We start from the raw sequence: 16,860 nt of genomic DNA, 5'->3' as shown, positions 1-16,860 counted from the left end.
TGACTCTAAAACTACATCTCTAAAGAAAAGTTTCGTAAGTCATAATGAACAGTTCTGTGAAAAAGCTCACCTAGAAAACCTGTGCAACTGGAAAGCAAAAAAATCATAACAAACAAAATTCCTGAGAGTATTAGGAAAAGGATGGAAAATTAGTATGAGTTGCATTGTGCCTAGAAATGATAGTGACCCACTGCTTCCTTAACATGGTATTGAGTTTTGAGCCTGCTCTTTCAATGTTCCTGGGTTTTTCCTCTAATCTTTTATATCTTTGTGCAAATGCACATCGCCACATCTCCCTGATAAACACACATTTTTCACACACATGTTTTGCAATGAATTAGTAACATTTGCTACTGTTCATACATAGGGCTGCTGACACATTGCAGAAGCTGGTTCCTACGTCACCTCACAACCACCCCACATCACCGCATGCCGTAGCACATGGCCTGTCAGCAAGGCGTATTTGCACAGCACGGGGAAAAATAATGCTGTTGCAGTTTTAGCTTCAGACAGACGGTTAGTCTGTGAAAGGAAGCGCTTGGCAGTGGTTCAGCTGGTGCCTGTGTGGTGGTGATGACACCGCTCCCCTTTCCGCCCCCCCGCAGCCAGTGACGAGCGCAATGCGCAGCAGTTCAGGTGACGGTCACCTACAAACACACTGCACCTGCTGACTGGGCAGAAATGACTCACAACAGTCTCCTTCCTATTTAACCCCTTAGCTTAAACATTTCAGCTCAAGTGTGATGGCAAACAAGCATTTTGATAACACTCATTGCCTTTTTATAAGCTGATAAAGAAGTGAGAAGTTCGGAAGAGAGTATTTTTTCAATTACTGCTCTGATAAACATGAAGAATCACGGAAGTATTATTTTGGCAATCCTCCTTTTGTTTTGAAAAAAACCCCAAGACGCTTTACCATAAAGCAAAAATAACATGTTCACATTTTTCACATTGGCTGGCTGTGCAGTTTTACACTTGTGGAAATCATACAGAATATACAATGTGGAAATTATACAGAATTAACATTAACCTCCAGTTGCTTTCCTGGATGTATTAGGCTTAGTTTGATTCACAGTGGTGTAGGATCTGGGTCTTACCTGTCATGCCTGTATTCCCATTAGCTTTTTTTTTTCTTCCTTTCTTACAGCATATAGAAATACATGTTCAGACAAATGCTCCAAATCATTCTATTGCTTCTCAAATCTTTAGCATAGCATAGGGTTGTTTTTCCCAATGTGCAAACAACCACCACAAGAGACCAAGTCAAAAATCAATCAGCCCCATGCACAGCAAGAAGGCTGGACACCACTCCAAGCCTTTCATAGAGGGGAAAAGCAACCACCATGGCACAGAAAGAAAGGGCTCCCTACAACTGAGTAAGCAATGCACTGTTTTAAGGCAGCTTCAGTACTGGGTATTAGAACCAGGTTGGAAAGCATACACTGAAACTGAATGTGGAAACACCTTTACTTACTGTGTTAAAATTTGGGAAGAATCCAACAGCAGAGCTGCTGTCCACAGGGAAGGACATAAAGGGTTTGATATCCAGGGAAGGCTGCATCATCAAGGTAGGTGTGCGCACAAGGGTGGGAAGTGTAGTAGTGCCTGCCAAGAGCAAACAAAACCAGGAATTCATGGTATTCTCCTTTCTCCAACACACACAGCATAGCTGACACAACTGCCAAGAAAAAATTATACAGGGGACGATGAAAAGGCTCTGCAGGAGTTAATATCATTAAAAGGAACCTATTTACACACAGTACAGACGAGGCAGAGCACTCCCCTACAGCCATGGGTACTCAGATGCTGAAGAGAAGACATATGGTATATAAATCACACAGGCAGGTAGAATAAATCCTTTCTACAGCTGCAAAATTCTTCTTGTGCCAAAAAGGCCAGGATGGCTGCCCATGAAAATCAGATGCTTTTGCAATTCATGGTTGCCTACTAGATCAGCCAGCACAGACAATACATGTATGCTGAAATCCAGATGTTTGTTTCCAAATAATGATCTGCATGTTACCTTTTCCCTCTTCTGACTATCAGGTGCTACACAAAGACCATTTCATCTAACATGTAAAAAATTGCCTTTTTTATGATGCAAGGCCAATATTATGGAATAGTCAACAATTAAATAATCAGCTATCATATAGATGAACACAATTCTTTACATGTAATGCTAACTGTTTTCTAAATTGGAGCTATCCAAACAAAGTTTTCTAGAGATCTATATGCTAATTCTTTTCTGTATACAGTTAAGAATCATTGCCCAGCAAGATCCCAAGGGAATGTGCAGGCACAGACACCCAAATACTCATTTTTAACTAGCTATCTGCCCTATTCACTCAATAAGTGTGCCTAGCACACAGCTTCCAGCTATGCCTGTGGGAGTATTTTTTTCCCTGAAACCATACAAAACAGATTTCAAATAAAATTCCCCACATTGAAATACAATGTGAAAAAAACAAAACCAAAAAAAGACCTCAGTGTCTCCTTCCTGGGTTGAATGAATAATTCAACACTGACAGGAGCAGGCAGTGGAACATAAGTGTCCCACACCTCTAAAGGAGAGTGAGTCACTCTCTGTCTCTCCTACCTCTGTCACAATTTCTCCATAATTACCTCTTTCTCCCACTCATCAGTGGCCAGCAGCTGGGAGCATAACAGGCCTCTTAGGAGCCTCCCTTGTCTCAAGTGCAGCTTACACAATACCTGAGCTTTTTCTCATATAAGTTATCTGAGCTTTTCTAACCCAGCCAGGAAGGGGATGGGCAGGAGGCAAGTGGAGGGGGACTGATTGGGAGCTAGAAGGAGGGAATTAGGAAAGCAAACAAGCAATTTTCCTTCTCTTTTCCTATAAAATCAAATAATTTGTATCCACTTGCACAATGCTGGGCAATCCATACTGGCTGCCCAAGCACCAGTCTTCCATTAAGGGATCTCCCTTCCTGCCTGTTAAGGACACATAAAACTGAAGGCAAAGGAGAGATTTTCCTCCTTTTCACTGTCCTGCCCCCACAGTCACAATTTCAAGCCCCTCTTATGGTATCCAAGAGGAAAGCTAAGTTCAGAAGCCAGATGGGACTGCATGGATTTTTTGGATGACCAAACACTTATAACTAGCCCTGAGCTCAAATTTTGTTGATGCTGGAGAGACAGTCATTTTGATCCCAGCTGCAGCACAGTAAACATTGTATTATGGTCTAGCAGATGAATAGCAGGCTGTAATCTATTCTCTGTTTCTTCTATAGGAAAAGCATGATGATTGCACAGAGATGGGTCAATGACAGCAATGCAGAGAGAATGCTTCATAGCATCCCAACAGAGCTGCACAACTTGAAAGGAAAAATATGCTGGAGAAACTTTCCCAGAATATTTTCTCCTTTCTTCTATCCCAATACTTTCATAAATGTCAGGTTTGTTCCTGCATAAGCCCGTGAGACTAATTGACAGTTGTGCCTAATCAACTGTACACCAAAGCTTATTCAAGTGGAGTCACAAACGTCAAAAAGCTAAAGGCTAACATGCCTATAGTTTGTTATTCATATCCATAATGGAAAAAATGAATCAATAGGAAAGCAGTGTGTCAGAGAATTTATCCAAAGAAAATATCTTCAACTACAAAAATGATGATTATTTCTACTAGCTGGTTCTGAAACAGTAGATTTACATAATTTGGATTTCAGAGCTGCATTCAAACAGGAACTATGTTGTATTCAATTACCTAAGGGGCCATCATCAATCTAACTTCTGCAAGTTTCTCTTTGAAATTCATAAGCAATTAAAGATCCGTGAAGTTAAAGAAGACCTGTCCTCTCTTTACATAAACGTATTTCAATGAAGCTATGGTTACGTATTTTAACTCAATTTCACAGAGTAAAAAAATAACAGAATAGACTAAAATTGTGACTGACATCTGAAATCAGTTACTTTTCTGATGCTGTCTTTATTTAATGTATAGAAAGCATTTGTCATAAAATCTTTAAAAATTAAAAATCAACTAGCATCCTCCAGAAAAAAATGCAACCTTCTTTATACTCCTTGGTTGAGCACAGAATCTTTTATGTGAAAGACATCTGAAATCTCACTCTAGTTTTGCAGTTCATGGTGTTTCTGCAGAGTAATTTATAACCAGGAGACTAGAATACATTTGGAGTTCACATAGGAAAGGAAACATGTACACATACCAGACTGATTAGTGAAGGCATTAATCATAAAAAAGTGTTTGTTTTGTTTGCCAATTTACTACTTCAACAACTGCCAGTCAAATATCGATTATCCTGTTGGACTGAAGTTTGCCTTTCAGACTCACTTTTGAAAGCCTCTGAAGGAATTATCAGTTCAAGGTGACCTAAATTACAAGTGGAAGCACCTCATGACAAAATCATCAAATCAAATGCAATAGGACGGTTTTACCCTCGCATTGCTCCCAATGCTCAAGTAGATTCTCACCACTTCTCCACCAAATCTTTATCCAGACCTGGACTAAGCAGGAACACTGGCACAAAAAAGGTGTCGCTGACAAGCTTCATCATTTTCATAAATTTAATAAATGTTTATAATTTCATTAGCATTTTAATGATAAAGACAGCTTACCATGTCAAGCACACATTGTTTTGCTCTACCTGCAAATCTTTGGAATAAATGTAACTGCTCTTTCTTGTAAAGGCATTTGTTTATTTCAGCTTCATACTTATTAAACAGTATTTTGCAACTTCAATTTTGACTCCCACAGCAGGAGTTATCTATGTACAGGGAATGCAAGTTGTGGACAGACTGCTAAAAGCACTGATCCTCACTGGTCCCTTTTACCTTTATCAAAGAGGAGGAAAAGAGGTTTTCAGATTACCCAAAATGTCTAATTTTATTAGAAGTTTTTCTTCTTCCTACATATATTTATGTGAACGAACAAGTCCCTGTGTACCAGGTGCTGCTCCTCTTTAGCCATGCCCACGTGGCTTTGCACACACTGCAATGGACTGGGACACTGATGTTTCTACAGAAGTCAGGAAAAGTTGTAATTGTTACCCAAATAATCCACCTCTAACAAATAATGTGCAATGGATTAAGCAGCACAAGTGATTACACAGAATTACAGACTAGCAAGACTGTAGTTTTGGCAGAGGGAATCACAATTAACTTTGGCCATGGTAAACAGTCACTGGTCCTCTTCTTCAAGGAAAAGCAGGGCCAAGTTCAGTCAAATCTAAGTGCACAACTTTGCCCTCTGTATCTCCTAAAAACAATTTGTGACACTATTACTTCTGTGATTTTCTCACCAAGTGCTTTTCTTTGTCATTAAAAACACAAAAAAAAGTGTAATGCCTGCTCATTATCAGATCATCAGATCTGGGCCATTATTAGGCCATTAAACAAAATAACCCAATTCCTTCACAAAACATACTCATATAAAACACATTCTGTGAATTATTTCAGCTTACTTAAATAAATGAATTATGTTTCAGACTTGAAAGCATTCTCTTCCAACGTCTTCATTAAAGGCAGCTGTAGAGAAATCTGATGCCATACTCAGGTCTCTCCTGTTTTCCTGTTACCTAAAGAACATACTACAGTATTTTAATCTTCACATCAAAGGAAGATATCCGCACTAACAGCAAGAGCAGTGGAAGAGTAACTGAAGCGCTCTCAGGACTGAACAAAAGTATTTGGGTGACAAATTTCTGTGTACTGGACAATCTCCACCTCAGATTGCACATGGTTGCATTTGTTTTAACCTGTGCCATTGACAGTATCTGGGAAAATTCCAAAGGGACATCGAGATATTCACACCCACCACTACTTATGTGCACTACATGGCAGTTTTCAGTTTTGGACACACTGTGCTGAGCATTTTCAGCTGTGAGGAACCTTTACTTTCTACAGTAATGTTGAGTAGTCTTATGTGGCCCCAGAGCAGTAGCAATGTAACCAGTATGATGGATCAGTTCTGGGCTTTCTCCCCCCTTCACCTTTGTAGAACTGTGCTTTTGAGACACTGCTTGAGCCAACAGTACCCCTTTGAGGGTGGATGACAAATTGCTCCTTTTGTTTTGCACACACTGGCTGAATTAGTTAAGGATGCAGTGTGCACAGCCACCCTGTCTCTAGACCTCACACCGTCATCTCCAGTTGCAGCATTTTCCTTCTGAGCTCCAGAAGGTGGAAGCAACTCCCTAGAAGGATTATGAGACAAGTCTGCATGTGTTCACCTCGGAGCTGTTTCTGGGACCCTACTGTGTCAGTGCAGTTCATTATTTTGTCAGTGGAAGTTTTCAACATTTTCAGAATTGTTTACTTCTGCAAGTGGCTAAGAAATCCAGTTTTATAAACAGCTTACAGCCAGAGGTAGTACCTAGGGCTTTCATATTGAATAAAAATCTCTTCAGCTCTACTGCCTATGATTCACAAAAAAAGCCCAAAAAACCCCAACCACTGCTAAAAAAACCCAACTTACACAAGACTTTCCTACACCTATATGCAACTGCTTGATTTGCAGAAAAAACTGTGTTTATAAAAATCCCTCCACCTAACTACATGACAAAAGATTCAGAGTTTTCTTCCCTTTTATCTGATGCCCCTATTGCATAATGCCACAGTTCTGCTTCCACCACATTTTCCCCCATGTCTGACAGGTAAAAAACAATCACTTGCAAGTCACTACGTTTTTTTTGTTTGGGCATTTATTAGACACTAACCCTTGAGATTTTTCACAATGCTTAATATTAGTAATTTTCCTTTCCAGTACGATCGCTTTAGAGGATTTAGAAATGTTCTAATTTAGTTTGTTTACTTACAGCTATACATGGGTATTAGAGGATGTCATCTGTTTCTGTTTATGCCCAAGATAAACTCATAAAAACAAGTTAAGCACAAGTAAAATAATTCTGAGTTTCTGAACAGCAGGTGTTGATATCAAAACGCTTATGGAAAGATCTATTCTAGAAGTATCCCATTAATAATATTCCTGAAGGTGAATACTAACACACGCACACCTCTTATATATAAAAAAAAAAGTAAATACAGAATTTTAATTAATTTTTTTCACATTTCACTCAGCAGACCAAAGATTTCTTCCTTATAATATGGTATTATGGAAAATGACCTATGACACCCATATGGATTCCAGTCTGTCAAAAGAAGTTGTGGAGAGACAAGACCATTACTTCAACAAATTTTCCCAAATCAATGTGATGTTAAGAGATAACTCACTATCCAGGCAACTTATTTTTACAAGTAACTTGAAGCAGAAACCCAGAATTTATGTGACATGGCACAGCTGATGACAGGAAAAATGCTAACAAGTTTTCTGCCCCCTGGGCACCACACCAACTAAAACACTCCTGAATGAGGATGCAACTCCTTTGGGAGTTGACATGATTAGCACCAGAGCTAGTGATACATCTTTTAAAACCTGGAGAGTGCACTGTATTCATATCTCATAAATATTATTCACATATCATATATATGATACGAATAGCCCTTAGCTTGCTGATGAATTTAGAAACCAAACTATACACATCTACCTGTGCCTGGCAAATAAAGCAAGGTAAATACTCAAATGATGTGCTGTTCTGTTTTCTCAGGAGCCACAAGGAGAGGCAGCAAGAACTGGTGTAGAAATCACAGCTACTCAACTAAAGGAGGACCCCTGCATGGAACACTCATAGGACAAGTGAAGAGAAAGCACTGGGCCAGGTCCAGCCTTCCATAGCAACATATGGATAAAAAATGACATGCCAAATATTCTGCACTCCATTTGGAGTTTAGTTTTTTTAGCAGATGTTTCAGGAAACCTAGAGGCATTTTGATGCAACTTCACTGCAACATCTTATTGCAACAAATTATCTATATATTGTACAGTGTAAGCTCTTCACACTCAAGAACGATTTACCTAAAAAAAAGTCAGATTATAGAACTAATACCCTCCCTAAAAAATAAAACTTCATTTCCAGTGTGCTTGAGCATGAAGTTAGCATTTCCATTATAATCCATATAGAAATGGTCTATGAAGGTGTACTATCAGAATTCCATATTCTCCTTTCGTAAAAAATCAGATTCCTGAAAACGGGGTATACATGTAGGCTTCCACCAACCAGGTCAACACCAAAGATAAATTTAAATCTGGTGCTGCTGAAATGAAATGGATGTTCTGGCATTTCGTCAACCCAGAAACTCAACTTATCTAATACTGCTAATTATATATAACTCATTTACAAAAGTTGCATAGCTATGTATTGCATGTAATTTCACGTAAGAATTCTAAAAATAAAAAGAAACTTTACAAGTAAGCAAATCTTCATTGGATCACATCCTTCCTCTTTGAAATATTAGTTGGTTATTTGGGATTACTTGGACTTCCATGAAAATTCCTTTGCCTAGCTAATTATTTTCCACCTCCAAAAGCCTTAATGCAAATATTGAAAAAAAACTGTGTCAATACTTATTTCCTTAATCTCTACAATAATAATGATGATGATATCTTGTTGCTAAAGGACACAGAATGATTCACATGGGCACATCTCAATAGTATGACAGGAAAATAAGTAACTTTATTCTCTGACTCCAGTACTTATAGATTCATGACAATGACCAGGGATTGGATAACTAAGTTACCACCTTCCCAATCACACTGGTCATGTGAAATGCCCATCAAAGATATTTCTTAGAAGGAATGTGTAAACACTTACATTTATAGTTACTTTCCTGGGAAAGTAACTAAAACTATGAAAACAAGATCAGAAGGTTTAATTTTCAGGGCCACACTGGGGAAAGGGTGGCTGCAGAGGGAGAAGATAGAGACAGATGAATAGCAAAATGTAATTTCAGAATTTTAGAGACAAATATGTTAGAAAATTAATTTAAAAAATATCTTATTCTTCTTGCAGTTGCACTGCCTTTCTAGTAGTTTTCAAAACAACAGGAATCTCCATAGGCTTTTTATGGAAGATACCAGAACAGATGGAATGGGAAGTTAAGTCCAATAATTAGAAGTGGAACAGATTATCCTGCATTTCTGCATTTTCCCTAAATAACTGTGTTACAACTGCCTGACCATAACATCAGGAAGAGCCCTGTCCTTCCTGTCCTCACAGGACGTGTGACTCACGCTCCTGTCCCTTCCCTCGTGCAGCTGTCCCTCCTCCGTGTTCCTGTGGCTCAGGACTCGTGCACCTGCATGGAGAACAGCAGAGTTTACAGCACTTGTGCTTCACTCTTCATTTCACACATTTTTTCCCAGTATTTGCATTCCCAAGCCAAATGAACGTCACAAGCACTATACTGCTATCAAAGCAAGTTTGTTAGCACTGGCTCCTTGTCAAGTCTAAGCAATTAAATGAATTACAAAACATCCTTTACTATATTTAGAAGAAACATGCTGGCTGGAGTACAATTGCAATTTGCTATTATCTGCTATGGAAATATTTGCCATTAGTTTCTTAAAAGAGATAATTCTATAGACTTCTAAAGCAGCCCAGACTATTTGTTTGACCGAAAAACAGAGTGCCGTGTCAAGGCTTAACGTGATCAAGCTCAGTAAGCTGGATTTTTTTCTAATAAAACAGTAACAATTATTAATAAATGTAATGCTCTGGCCTACATTAAGGTCATCTGAAGTTTTGCAGTCTATCCCTATTTCTTTTTCTCAGAATCCCCTGGATAGTTCAAGCCTCTCCCTCTGGTTTCCACAGACTGAGTGAGCAGCATTACCCCCTCCTCTGTTCTTATCAGCTTCTAGGAGACATTGCTTTGGACTTGTTTTCACTTTGAAGTTTTCCAAGCATAAAAGAAAAAACAGCTGCATCTTTTTCAGCTCTCTGTTCTCCTGCCATCTGGACTAATGGAGATCTTTCTGAAATTCCTAGGATCCTTTTACTTGATTTATTTAAACCAACCCCCTCCCTTGCCTTTTGTCCCAACCCAAACGCAGTGAGAGGTGTTTGCTTTGCTGCTGTCACCTTAACTGAGAATACATCAGGTAATACCTACTGAAGCCATTTACAAAAGAAAGGCAAATACTGTAAGTTTACCAGTGCCTTACAATATGAATATTGTTCATATGTTTTTGCTGTGACCACACAATCGTGAGTGATTATAGCAAACCAAAAGACCTAATAAAACACAGACCATGCAGTCCCATAAAGGCTTCCCACTATCAGTCAGTGCCATGATGCTTGCTTAAGTCACTAAGGTTATGATCCACCACCTCTGCAACACTTAAACACATACACATGTGAACAAGCAGCTTAAGACTCAGGAGGTATATAATAGTTTCATTTCAACATGGTGCTTTTGTGACTTCAGGTCCTGTGAAATAGTGAGCAACTATTCAAGCCGGAACAAATCTGGGCTGTTGTAATTGTGTGTTTAGCTTTGATGATCTGTGAGAAGAGCACACCATGTGTGTGAAATGTTCCCCCCGATTCTTGGGGCTGTCCTGTGAAGGAGCAGAAGCTGGACTTTGATGATCCCTGTGGGTCCCTTCCTACTCAGAATAATTTGTGATTATGTGAGTGTTTGCAGCTTGACCCTGGAAGGAGGGCAGCCTGCTATTCTTTTAGATTATATTAAAATACAACCTAAGACTGATAAACTGGATTTCACTGGCATTTTCCCCGCTATTCTTCTTAGAATTATACTTGAAAGGGTTACTAGGTAGCTGTCTGATACAGAGCTACATTTAAAATAACTTCTGGGGAAAGAAAGAAACAAAAAAAAAATGAAAAGAAATGGTATCTGTTTGAATTTTTTGAAGAGTTCATGAAAGGGGACCACGGAGCACAGGGTTACAGACAGCATGGAGTCATGGCATTCAGAAGATCAAAGTCCACAAATCCTGTCTCTCTTGCATTAAGGTGCACTGCTTTACTTATTCTCAAAGTCAGCATTGATGAATAAGTTAAGAACTTGAAAACTTAATGAAACTAAAATATATGCTATCTACCCTCTATTTACACAGGGAGAATGAAGACAATAGATTTCAAATTCACAGCTCTGCTAGCTCAGACTGCCATATTTGTGATGTTACCGAACATTTATTAAACACCATTAATTAAACCATATTCTGCTTTGGGGTGCAGCAGTGCTCCAGCCCTGCCAGAGCTGGTACATAAAAACTTTTCATGATGTTATGTCAAAGAATGCATGACTTGAACTTCGACAATTCTACCCTCAGAAAGAGAGAAGATAAAAAAAAACCAGAAAAAAGAAAAGAAACAGGCAATAGAAAATTTCTGTTAAATTAAATTGAGATTGGACCAAAAAAGAGGGTTTTTTTCACCCAAACATTTGATCTGACATAATAGTGCTTCAACTGATATAAGCCTTTCAAAAAAAGGCTTATTTTTTCTTCTAATTTCCCAGAGAACAATTAACATCGCTTTAATATGAATTATTTCATAAACTAAATGTAACTAATCAAACACTATGCTGAAAATAAAGACAAATAAAGAGAATTGTGAAAGCATTTTTTAAAACTGCCGTACAGTCTGCATCTACTTTCTATGATGACACCAGGAACAGGCTGGGTGGCCCCACTGCTCCTCTGCTAACACTCCCCTTGAGCCAGCACGGGGAATCAGACCAGTTATAAACAAACACAAACCAACAAGTGAGAAATTTGCCTTCAAGCAGACCAGCGAGCTGGTTTAGCTGAAGTCACGATAGTGAAACAGAGTACCAAGTTGACGGCAGCAGAAAAGCAAAATTTTGTTGAGCACTGATGCGTCTTATCCTCATCCAGACTCATCTGAAGTAGCCCTCACCTCTCCTGCAGTGTAACAGTCAGATTTCATGCCTGCCACATTGTGTTTCTGGTTATTTCTCTCAGGATGGAATCTGATTAAGTTGACAACATGGCAGTGTTAACTCAAGTTCACCTTGTGAACACAGCAATCCAGTCCTGCATTCACGGAATAGGGATGCCTGCCCATGTGCTGCATTGGTTATTACTCAGCTCCTGATTTCCTTTATAAACTTTAGCATAATTCATTCCTCCTTTTCTTCAAAGGGAAGATAACATACTAGTTCCTAAAGTTAGTCTGTTCTTCTCTTTTAAAATTACTGTGACCCCATCAGATCTCTCAGTGCTCTGGAACCACTTTTACAAGTACCACAGATCAGTATTTTCATCCATGCAAGAATCCTTGTGACATGTCTGTCAGAGCCAATGCTTTGAAGATTCTGGTTTATCGAGACACTCTGACCTGTTCTTGCAGGCTTTTTTTGGTTTATATTGGCAACTGTCACATGAACACAACTGATCTTTCTAACAAAAAGTAATTAAAAACTGGCTCCATGCAACCCAAATTTCTTGGTTTTATCTGAATCTCATGGTAACAATCCACCTTTTAATTTGGTATCCTGTAAATATTGTAAGTGCACTTACAGAAAGATTTCTTTAATGCTTCTTTCAGTCTCATTTTATTTTCTATTTTTTCCTACAGATTCATGTTGATCTTTCTTCATCATTCTTAGCAATTTAAACCCCTTTCCATTTCCTACCTCTACATAGAGCTCTTGTGCTTGCGTCTGCAGGAATTTTATAGTTTAGCCAGTTTATTCTTGCCACATTTCCTAATTTGCCTCTGCCATGAGACAGTTTGCAGCTGTGTTCTTATTAGGGTTTCCTTAGAAGAACTTTCAAACCCTTACAGTATGCTTGATAAAAAGAAATATCCTGATAAGGATATCTTAGAGAAAAAAAAAATGCAATCCTCTTTCCAGAACTGCTTTCACTACTGGTTGTTTGGTGTGTTATCATGTTGCAACATTTTTCTGCATAACTAAAGACCAGGCAAGATAGCTATTCTGCCATTTCTTTTTCTACTAAAAAGCAAGTCCCCCTCAGCTCTAATAAATAATGCTTTTCCTCATCTTAAAAGTAAATGTAAGATTTCACTCTAATTTTAAAAGCAATAATCAATACTTCATATTCAGTATCCTAAATGCTAAGATGAATCTAAGCAGCAGAAAGACTCCAGCTTGTCTCCTGGAACAGGTAGCATATTTCCCTTTCACTTCTAAATTCCTCGTTATATACTGTGGTAAATAACTGAGCCTGTAATTCTGAGTAGTGGGAAAGAAGCAATGAGCCCTTCACTTTTTTTTCCTCCCTGTTCTGATGCCTGATTTAAACATCCTTATTAATTCTCTCAAGAGTACCACACATCTTTAACTTTGCTTCATACTTTGTGATTGGCAAGACTGAAGAAAGGCAATGAAAGACAATGAACATTTACAGTATGACTTAGTATTTCTGAAATATTCAAAACTTAACAATGAGAGTTGAAAGTATATAATTCAAAGAAAGGGTGTTTTGGTTTCGTGAAGTGGAAAGAACAGGCAAAAAGCACAAAGGAGGAAAAATACTGCTATTGCAAAGATGTGGCATACACCCCCAGTGATGTTTCTCGTAGCTATAATGCTACTCCCAGCAAAAGGGAGAGCAAGAACACTGAAATGCTATCTGGATTCTTGGAGAAAGAACTATTCATATAAGATTTTGAAGTCACAGTTGAAGGCATTTGATGAGTATACCTTTAGACACAAAGAAATCTTTAAAATACTTTATCTATAACGTAACTCTGCTTTTTCCTTTTAATTGCCTGTATTTATAAAACCAAGAGAAGCTAGCTTGCTTTTACAAACTTAAGATCTGGAGCTATGATGTGTAATGTACAAAACTCTGGCAAATAATTTAAACATGGATTTATTACCCTGGTGCAAATCTATCATCATTCCTTTTAAGTCCAGAAAATCACCAGGATTAGCAGCAGTACAAGTGTGAAATTTGGCTGAATAACTCCAGCGAGAAGAGCTCTGTGTAGAAGCAGCAGCTGCCAGGTCAGGCACTACAGTGAACCCTTCCCAGTGCAAAGCAATAGCAAGACAAGGTACCAAAGTATTTCTTCTCAGTTTCATGTCGTCAGTTTGATACTAGATCCACAGAAACTGCTACACGCTCTTTGTTGACTAATCATTCTCAAACTGCTGCACAGAGGAACCCATTGAGGACATGAAACATGCCAACACTGAGTGGAAAGAGGTGAACAACACAGATTCCACAGAGCAGCACTTGGAGGAGGAAACCAGCAAGGGAGTAGTGCAGAGTGAGCTGGAGTGCAGGGAGGGCATCACAGCCCACCCACTCCTCTGTCTATGACCACATCTACTGGACTCTGCCTCCATTTCTGTGCAGATGTCTGAATGATAGCCTCTTACACACATATCTGCTACAGTAGCACGCTAAATCTGCAAGCAAAGGGTGGAACACTGGCTCCTTAGTTAAGGTCAAGGCTGGTATGTTTCTGTGGATGCACCAGACACAGTTTCACAGTTCATCATGCATTCCAGAATGGGTTTAAAATATGCCACCTATCTCCCCAGTAGATACAGCCTTTCAGAGTGAAACCACCAAGCATACACTCAGTGCCACATAACCTAAGGTTTCTAACCAAAATCCCTAATTCAGGAGCTGGAGTTCTTTAAGCAGGTGGCCAAGTAAGCAGCTCTGAACTTGAATTTCTGCATTTGCAGTTCAATCACCTGCAGAAGGATCCCACATTTTTTAACATAGTCACCTCCAGGAGAAGCATAAGTGATCTCCCTCCACCTCCACTGGTGGTAACTATACCCCTGTCATTTATGTGTCCCTTTCCCAGAATTTTCAAAACAGTTCTGTGGGACTATTAGAGTCTGGGAGAAATTTTTCAATTACTACAGCATATGTCTGTCAGCAGAAGAAAGATCAGATAACTGGATTTAGGATTAACTCAGTTTTATGTATTTTGACCAGGAAAATGCACAATGACCTTACCTGGTTCCAAAGAAAATATTCTTAGGCATTTGAAAGAAAAGTATAGTCAGATTGGAGGAAATAGAAGAATGAGTCCATTTGCCAACAGGAAAATGTTTAGATTTATGAGAAAAATGTAAATTATTCTAAATCAACATCAAAGGTGCAATATGTATCAAGTTTTGGTGGTTTGGGGTTTTGTTTTCTTTGGTTTGCTTTTCTAATTTCAGGTCCATTTCACCATTTTTGCAAAGACAGTTTTTAATCTTACAATTTTCTACCTACACAGACAGAGTTTCAGGCTTGCACAACACCTTTTTGGACATGAAATTCAAACATCTAAACATCTTCTATTAAATCCTTTTGAAAATTGCACCTAAAAAACAAAAACAAAAAAACAAAACAACAAAACCCACAAAAAAAAACAACCAACCAAAAGGAAAAAAAACACATGCAAAGTGAAATTTAATCCTCACATATGTTTTCTATTATAAAAGAAATGTATGTCACATATTTTAAATGCAAAAAGGACTGGTTTGTTGTTAGACAACACCAGAGCCAGAATACAAACCAGCCATAAACATTTTCTTTTTTCCCCCAGATTTAACAGCATTGTTTGCAACAAAGGATTTCAGAATAGCAATCATTCAACCTGTAAAAAGAAGAGTAAATATGCTTCCAACACAAATGGAGAAGCAGTCGTCCTGTGACATGAGTGCTCACCTGCGGCAAATTCATTAATTCTTGAGATCAATCATGAAAGATAGGAAAAAATTAACCTTTAAAATGGGAATAAGAAGAAATTGTAAGAGCAACTGGATTCCAGTGTGGCAAGCATCAGAAAACTGCAGCTGACTTTGAGATGTCAGACTTAGGTACCTACAAGAACAGAGCTTTGAACATGATGAGCATTGGCCAGTATTCATATTTCTGTACATACATGCTCAAATACAACAGCAAATAAAACCTTTAAATCAATCTAAAACCACGTAGTCTTCATATGCTGGGCTAGGTACAGATGGATAAATCACTCTATCAGGCAGCGGTGCAGAGTTAAAAAGACTTTGACAATAAAAATATCTGGACATTTTTTCTGAAAAATTTTGAGTGCCCTTCATCATGTAGTGAGAAATACAAGAAAAAGATATAAATAGTAGAAACACTTGGTGTGCTTCCAAATAATACTTGAGTTTAAAGAGCAAGGGATTAACCTGCCAGAGCAGCAATTAAGGTGAAGGAGGAAAAAGCCTAATACAAGCCTAATAACCTGGTCACAGCATGAAGGACAAAGCTCAAACTATCCATGTATCCTTTATATGAAGGAAGGACTCGTAAGTTCATCTCTGATAAAGCTTATTGTGCTGAGCAGCAGGTACCTTTTAACTGGGAAAGGATTTACAAATTGAAAAGGGACTGAGGTAAAGCAAGCTCTGGGAGGTCTAAAAAACACAAAAAGTTAAATATGGACACCCTTGGAACAATACATGGCAGATGTAAAGGCTAGAGGGGGTACAGGTATTACATTTAAAAGACTTCTGAGGTGAAGAATTCTGAAAGGTTTTGGAGAATAGAGAGAACTGAAATAAAAAGATGTGAGAAAAACAGGTCTGAACATCATGGAAAGCTTCTTGACACCAAGATTATTCTGAGAGATATTTAAAGTTCTCGGTGGCAGCCTTTTTTAGCTGAACCAAAGTGCAGAAATAATCTCCCCAGAGATTTTGAGATTCTCAACAGCACATGCAGTTGTATCAAGACTGAATAAAACAGTGCTGTATGTACAAGAGAAACAAGTCCTCACTGGCAAGGAGAGGATTAGATGATCAGCAATGGGTACCATGATTGCACTTGTCAAAGACAAGTTGCAATAAGGTATTGAGAGTCAGTGTTAAACTTCTGTTTTACGAAGTACAAGCATGGCCTTGCTTAATTTCAAGGATGTAATATCTTTCAGAAAGTTTTATCGTGAGTTTTGATCAAAGATCAATAAAACCTAATTTACCAGAAGCAAATAAAACCACAAACATATGTTACCAGCTAACATCAGTGAGAACCCCACAATGCCA

The 16,860-nt window shown here is 38.5% G+C and overlaps 1 protein-coding gene across 17 annotated transcripts in view; it reads right to left on the bottom strand.

Moving 5' to 3' along the window:
• ZNF385B (zinc finger protein 385B) overlaps nt 1–16,860 on the bottom strand; it is a 151,867-nt gene that overhangs the window by 51,851 nt on the left and 83,156 nt on the right. For 9 of the 17 annotated variants that reach the window (XM_086898124.1, XM_086898125.1, XM_086898123.1 and 6 more), the window contains one exon: nt 1,475–1,605. The exons of 5 other annotated variants lie outside the window; for them this stretch is intronic. In XM_086898124.1, the coding sequence (XP_086754250.1) occupies nt 1,475–1,605 (131 nt within the window). Of the gene's footprint in view, nt 1–1,474; nt 1,606–5,441; nt 5,535–9,052; nt 9,172–16,860 lie in introns of those variants that run through there. 3 more of the 17 variants (XM_086898128.1, XM_086898129.1, XM_023930917.2) reach the window with 3 other exon arrangements.

This window comes from Cyanistes caeruleus, chromosome 7 (assembly GCF_971803275.1).
Source record: "Cyanistes caeruleus chromosome 7, bCyaCae1.hap1.1, whole genome shotgun sequence".
NCBI classification, from domain to species: domain Eukaryota; kingdom Metazoa; phylum Chordata; class Aves; order Passeriformes; family Paridae; genus Cyanistes; species Cyanistes caeruleus.
Note: the sequence above shows the minus strand (reverse complement) of the source record. Positions and strands in the feature narration are given on the sequence as shown.